At 36.9% G+C, this 6464-nt stretch overlaps 1 protein-coding gene across 2 annotated transcripts; it reads left to right on the top strand.

The window, feature by feature from the left end:
• The first annotated feature begins 715 nt into the window (after positions 1-715).
• LOC113748785 (auxin-responsive protein IAA9-like) lies at positions 716-5447 on the top strand. Of its 2 annotated transcripts, none has more exons than XM_027292335.1 (7): positions 716-979; positions 1670-2138; positions 2232-2449; positions 2541-2767; positions 2900-3041; positions 3753-3814; positions 5002-5447. In XM_027292335.1, the coding sequence occupies exons 2-7, from the start codon at positions 1725-1727 to the stop codon at positions 5037-5039; spliced, it is 1101 nt and encodes a 366-aa protein (XP_027148136.1). In that variant the 5' UTR covers positions 716-979; positions 1670-1724; the 3' UTR covers positions 5040-5447. The 2 variants fall into 2 exon arrangements, with proteins under 2 accessions (XP_027148136.1, XP_027148135.1); XM_027292334.1 differs by having other exon boundaries at positions 1627-2138.
• Positions 5448-6464: the final 1017 nt, after the last annotated feature.

Here is a 6464-nt window from a genome sequence, read left to right as displayed (position 1 = left end):
GCGTATACACTTGATGATTCTCTATAGTCTTCCAACCTATGAAATCAGAAAGTTTAAAAACAAAAAAATCGGATGTAAATCTTTGCCAACCTCTTTTTGATCAAGAAGGATCAAAACAAAAGCAAAATAGACAGCTAACTCCTTTTCACTTTTTACTTTTATTCCCCCCACGCCCACTTCTTTGCATTTTTTCTCCGGTCCGGTCTTCTGTGCGACTAATGGATAACCCCGCCCTAGTCTTAAGTGGAAGTATACATCGTCAAAAGAATTTAATCAATTCTGTCCCATTTTAATATTATTATATTTATGAAATTAACAAAAATTATTGAGCGAAATATTTCTATCTTATTTTAGGTATTAGTACTTGACTACAATTTAATTATTTTTGACGACTCATAAATTATATTGTATTAAAGCAAGATGGATTGTAGTTTTTTTTTAAAAAAAATTTATATTTTTCATAATCATATTTTTAATTATGTTTTTAATATCAAATATATCAAATCATTATAATATATTTTTCTATAAAAATAGTAATCTAAATGAGATTTCAAGTAGGCATGTGGCTATAGTTTAAAGAAATTCCTTTGCTTTTCTTCTTTTGGTCAGTCATAAAGAAATTCCTCTTTTTTCTTTTGTTTTTTATTCTTGGAGTTGGTTTTTGGTGTATTTATTTTAATATAGGGGAGGCATTGAGTTTCACATAGGACAGCAAATAAGCTTTTGTAACTTTGTGCCTAAATGGAGGGTCCTTAGTCTCTCTCTCCTCTCTCTCCCATCTCTCCCTTCCCTTCTCTCAATACTCTGCAAAATCACAAGCCTCTGTAACCTGTACTTACCCCTTCATCATCATCATCATTATCATCATCTTCTTCTTCTTCTACTAGTACTTGTTTCCTTCTCCATTTTGACCCTTGTCTATATTGTTGAGCTTCCTACTTCACAAACTAGCTGATCTGAAAGGCTTTTCATTTGACTGGTGAGTGCTAATAGTTTCTTCTCCTTGGCTTCATTATACCGGATACCCTTCTTTGTTAAGGGAGTTTTTGGTGCAGTTCTTTCACCATTTTATTATTTTGGTAGCAAAATTGCAACTTTGGTGAATTAACACGCTGTCTTTCTTTTCTTTGGGTAGATCTATTGTGTGTGTTACTTCTCTTTCTTTCTTTTTTCTCCGGCAGTATTTGTTTGTGGTAATTATGTGGCATGCATTCTTTTTTGTTTCTCTCTATTTTCCCTGCTTTTTACCATCCTTAATTATGAATTTAATCCAAAATATTCATGTATGATGCTTTTTAACCTTTCCTTTTGTTGTGCGATTTTTCTGTCTTGGGAGTTCTGGTGGGTGGTATGGATATTTGGGTAGCCTTAAAGTTGAGTAGTTATTTTATTTAAAGTTCAGTTTTGAACTTTACATGTTCTGCTACTTATGAAATCTGCTCGCTATTGATAGTATACTTTCCGAGATGGTTAAATTTGAAAAGGTTTTTGAGAGAGAAAAAAATCTTGAAAATGCTGCCACATGCATCTGTGGACATATAGTTGGCTTAAATTATGTGAACAACTATCTTGCAATCTTGATCAAATGTTAACTTTTTTTTTTGTTGGTATTCTTTTGCTATTTAGGGATAGGAAGAGAAGTGTAACGAGCGTTTTCTGAATTGAGCAGGTTTTGGAAAGAAAGGGGGAAAAAAAAACAAAGTGGAGTTTAGTTTAGAAATCTGATGTCTACACCACTGCTTGGTGTTGTGGAAGAAGAGGGTCAGAGCAATGTGAGCTTGTTGACTTCTTCTTCCTCCTTAGACAGTTCGCGACAGAATGGATCAGTTTTCAAAGAGCGAAACTATATGGGATTGTCTGAGTGTTCATCGGTGGACAGCTCTACAATTTCCAACATATCGGATGGCAGCAATGGCAGCTGTCTGAATTTGAAGGCAACTGAGCTCAGGCTTGGGCTTCCTGGGTCCCAGTCACCTGAGAGGGATTCAGAACTTTGCCTTGTGAGCTCTACCAAACTTGATGAGAAACCTCTGTTTCCTTTGCATCCTTTGAAGGATGGGAATTGCTCGAATTTGCAGAGAACGAGTACTTCAGGCAACAAAAGAGGGTTCTCAGATGCCATGGATGGGTTCTCTGAGGTGAATTTGCTTATTCTACTGAAAAGCAATTGGATTCTTTAATGGGGTGTGAAGAAGGGGTCTTACTGAGGAACTATCATACTTGTTTTACAGGGAAAATTTTCTGAAGTTAATGTGATGTTATCTCCCAGACCTTCTCTGAACTCCAGCATGAAATCAGTCTCTGCAAAAGAGACTACTGGTACTCAAGCTGCCAAATTGAAAGAGGTTGTACCCCAAAGCACTGTCCAGGAGAGGCCTCGCACTGTCAATGAGAGTGTCTCAAACCGAGTTGGAGCTACAAGTAACAACACTGGAGCCCCAGCTCCCAAGTAAGTTTTTACATGAATTCAAATCTCTTAAATGTATTAATGTTGACTTGATAACAAGAATGTCTTGTTCATAATCTTTCAATGATTGCAGGGCACAGGTTGTGGGCTGGCCACCTGTGAAGTCATTTAGAAAGAACTCCTTGGCTTCCACCTCAAAGGTTGCTGAAGAAGTGGATGGAAAATCTGGACCTGGTGCACTTTTTGTTAAGGTCAGCATGGATGGTGCTCCATATCTAAGGAAAGTGGACCTTAGGACATACTCCACATATCAGGAGCTCTCTTCCGCCCTTGAGAAGATGTTTAGTTGTTTTACTATTGGTGAGTGATTACTTGAAACCTACAACTTTACACGCTAATATGCTATATATGTGGGATTTTGACATCAAGCATTTGTTTACCGAAATCATTTGTAATGGTTCCGGTTACTACCCTCTCTTGGTATAATGTCAGGTCAATGTGGATCTCATGGAGTCGAAGGGAAGGAGGTGTTGAGTGAGAGCAAATTGAAGGATTTGCTGCATGGATCAGAATATGTTCTCACATATGAGGACAAGGATGGTGACTGGATGCTTGTGGGTGATGTCCCTTGGGAGTAAGTTCTAAACATGCTAATTTCTGTTGATGATTTTCCTCATATGGATTATATACGTTGATTGCATCATTGCACCGCCCAAATACAATCTGAGAGTGACTTAGTTAGCATGAACCATTTGCATCCCAGGTGGAGTAGGACAGAATTGCTTCTTGCTTCTGTATGAGAAACTGGTGATTTATTTGGAGGCAAGCTTATTCTTGCCTATACTATTATCGTCAATGTTATTAATGACGTTCCCATGTCAATCAAAACATTTGAAACTGTCATGACCTGCTGCTATTGTTGTTAAAGCACAAAAGTCACGAGTGTCACTATGGAATTGTTTTCATGACCTTCAAATTTGTGATACTTGCCTTTTCCTATTATGCACAACTCGTAATTCAATAAATAGCTTTATTTATTTATGCTGCATGCCAGACATAATCAAGTTCATTAGATCTCAGTTGTCTTCTGGAATGGGAAAGAGAGGGGGGGGGGGAATCTAAGCTGTTACTGACAATAATCAGGAATATGACTATGCAAATTTATGAAAGAGATATAACTTTCCTACCTTGGTGTTCAAGTTGGATAGAATGTGGCTTCTTATGTTGCTATAAGGGCTAACCTTGCCAGGAGTCACCATGGAATTTAAGATGTTATGTGTTCAAAATACTTGTTCTATAAAGCAAGGTATAGACGCCCTCTAATGTTTTTTCTGGTTTTTGACAGAATGTTCATTGATACATGCAAGAGACTGAGAATCATGAAGAGTTCTGATGCTATTGGTCTGGGTTAGTATTCTTTCTGGTTTATAGAACTCCTGCTTACCACAAATACAGTAAATATTGACTTTGTTGTGATTGTGTTCAATGCTCTCTCTAGTGTTCGATCATAATGTTATTGTTGTTACTTTTGATGTTAATAAATAGATTACCTATTACTTGAAAAGGCACACACCTGGCAACAGGTATTCAGCCTGTAGCAATATGAGGCTTTGCATTTGTATATTTTTTATGGCTTGAACATGTTGATACTTGAATTTTGAACTGTGCACTATCATCTGTCAAGAAAGGCATCCTTTAAACTGGTAATACAAGTGTAATGAGAGAGAAGGAATACATAGAAAAGTAGCAGTTATAGCAAGCTTTAAAGAATCAGTTGTGCAAGGTTCCTTGATGGAAAACAAGTAGATGAAAATAGCTATAAATTTCTGCTACCCTGATTGGACGACAATAGTTGTGTGCTTAGTGATTTGTGTACAGAAATAAATAGTTGTCGTCAATTTTGTTTGTATGATGGATTTCATCCACTTTGTGTGATTCAACCATGGATCTGTTTTAAAAAATGTAAATGGGTTAGATGTCATATCTGTAATGTTGAGGTTGATAAATTGAGAAACATCTAACTGTTAAATTACTGATGGAAACTAGAATACCTATTGAAAGTAAGCATAGAGGAATGGAAAAGGTAAAGGGTGAATAGAAGCAAGTAATTAATTAAGAATGTTTAGTGTTACGTCATTTGCTGGAAGTTATGATTCATGTAGAACTGAAGGGAAAAGATTCATTTAAGTGACCCCAGATGGTGACATTAGTCCTTTCTTAATTTGACTGAGTTGCTAAATTCTTCCAAGTGTCTTCAAACTCGCAAAGCTTGTTAGTTATATTTGAAACTTTTATATCTTGTTGCCTTAAAGTGCTGTACTAAGCATAATTCTAGTTTTTGCCGATTCAAGTGGGCACCTGCTGCTTTCTGAACTAGCTCTGTTTTCAATTGGAAGAATTGCTGTATTTGCTACTTATTTCACGGAATTGCTTAATTTTGATTGTGGCGGAAAATTCACCCTCTCTAGATCTGTCATTTTGACCCTGTGATGCATGTACTTCTTTAATATATTTCTGCACTTTCTGCTTTTGGAGTCCTCAACTTCACTCAAAACGGGTTGATCTCTCATTAACTTATCTTCAACTGTCTTCAGCTCCTAGGGCTGTGGAGAAAAATCGGAGCAGGAACTAGTCACCGTTGCTTCATGAATGCTGCCATCTATCCAGCAATGCACAAGGAAAGGGAACAGGGGAATGGTTTAAAGAAGATCATGTACACATCCATGAAGCCTAAGGTGTAATCAGATGGCTTTGGGCAGCATATCATGGGGTAGATGCTTATGTTATTGTCATTGTGTTTTCATTTCCGCGTAATTAATGTCCCCAACTTTTGTATGTAGTATTTCAGCTCCTAAGGTCCTTCACCTGTGTGTTGTGCAACTGATGCGTGCTGTCGGTTCCTTTTCCCAATATTAGTATGTAAAAGTGTATTGCGTGTTAAACATCTTAATGTACCGAAGTATGTTTTTATGTGTGTACTCATTACTCGATGACCCGGTTGCTCGTAGCTTGAGATCTTAATTTTTCACTTCACTGCCAAGTTTAGGATGCTATGTGATTGCATAATTATGTGCTCTTCATCATCGTGGAGTCTATTGTAGTGATGTAGCCAAGCTCAGTTACTCTGCCTAATCTTTATTACTAATTTTTGGAGGTAGATTGATTTCAGTTCTCAGCCTTCCATTATTGAAATCCTTTACATGCATGCTGCAAGTGTTTGTAAAGCAGTAACAGTCAGAGAAGGCTTAAAATCAAAGGGGAATGAAACACCACTGTTGAGATATAAATGGCATGAGCTCCAAAACTCGAACAGAAGGATGTCTAAAGGTAGTAATAAATAAGGAAAGAGAAATAACAGTACTAAAAATGGTTGGCCTCCTGGAATCCTGCATTATTGTAGTTCTATCCAAATAATTTGGTTTGGTGCAGAGGGATCAATCCTCAAAAGCAAGTATTGGGTAATAATGTAGTGGAGTACATAACCTGTCAGCAGTGACTTCAGGAGCCTTTATTTAGCTAGCCTACCTAGCAGCAAGCATTTCAGCTATACTATAGTACCCTTCAGATTACCCAAAAACATATTCAAAGGACAAGCTTGACATTCTTTTCTAATTACGAAATTGTTGTTGAAGGCTTACCAGACAGAGTGCATTATTGAGATTATATATTAACCACAATGGCTTCATCCTTTAATCGCCATTTGCCAACTTAATCATATGGAATAACAGTAGTAGAAGGTCTGGGGTTTTAGATGTGAAAATCTGCTGCAGTTACATAAAATTTCACCTCTGTCCTTTGCTTCTTTAGCTCTGTAAAAACAATAAAAAAAATAAAGATAAAAACCTGTGCAAAAAATTTTTTTTTTGGGTCTGTTGCATGATGCCATATTTTCTTGACTGCACTCGCTGCTGCATGTATTCTGAGATCTGGGTTGTGAAGTTAATGAACCAATCTCTGTAGATTCCACAGGGGTCCAAATTCATCTCTTGTTTCTGCGTCTCAGACCATTGTGTAGTTAATAAGTCACTGTTTTTCAATGGAAAAAGAAAAAAAAAAC

This window comes from Coffea eugenioides, chromosome 10 (genome assembly GCF_003713205.1).
Source record: "Coffea eugenioides isolate CCC68of chromosome 10, Ceug_1.0, whole genome shotgun sequence".
NCBI classification, from domain to species: domain Eukaryota; kingdom Viridiplantae; phylum Streptophyta; class Magnoliopsida; order Gentianales; family Rubiaceae; genus Coffea; species Coffea eugenioides.
The sequence above is the reverse complement of the archived record's forward strand: the minus strand, read 5'-3'. Positions and strand labels throughout refer to the sequence as shown.

Bases quoted from the DNA above. Each gene is read 5' to 3' on its own strand.
- LOC113748785 (XM_027292335.1), top strand. From the start codon at position 1,725: ATGTCTACACCACTGCTTGGTGTTGTGGAAGAAGAGGGTCAGAGCAAT. The intron at 2,450-2,540 runs GTAAGTTTTTAC...CAATGATTGCAG, and splicing joins ACTGGAGCCCCAGCTCCCAA to GGCACAGGTTGTGGGCTGGC. The intron at 3,042-3,752 runs GTAAGTTCTAAA...GGTTTTTGACAG, and splicing joins GTGGGTGATGTCCCTTGGGA to AATGTTCATTGATACATGCA.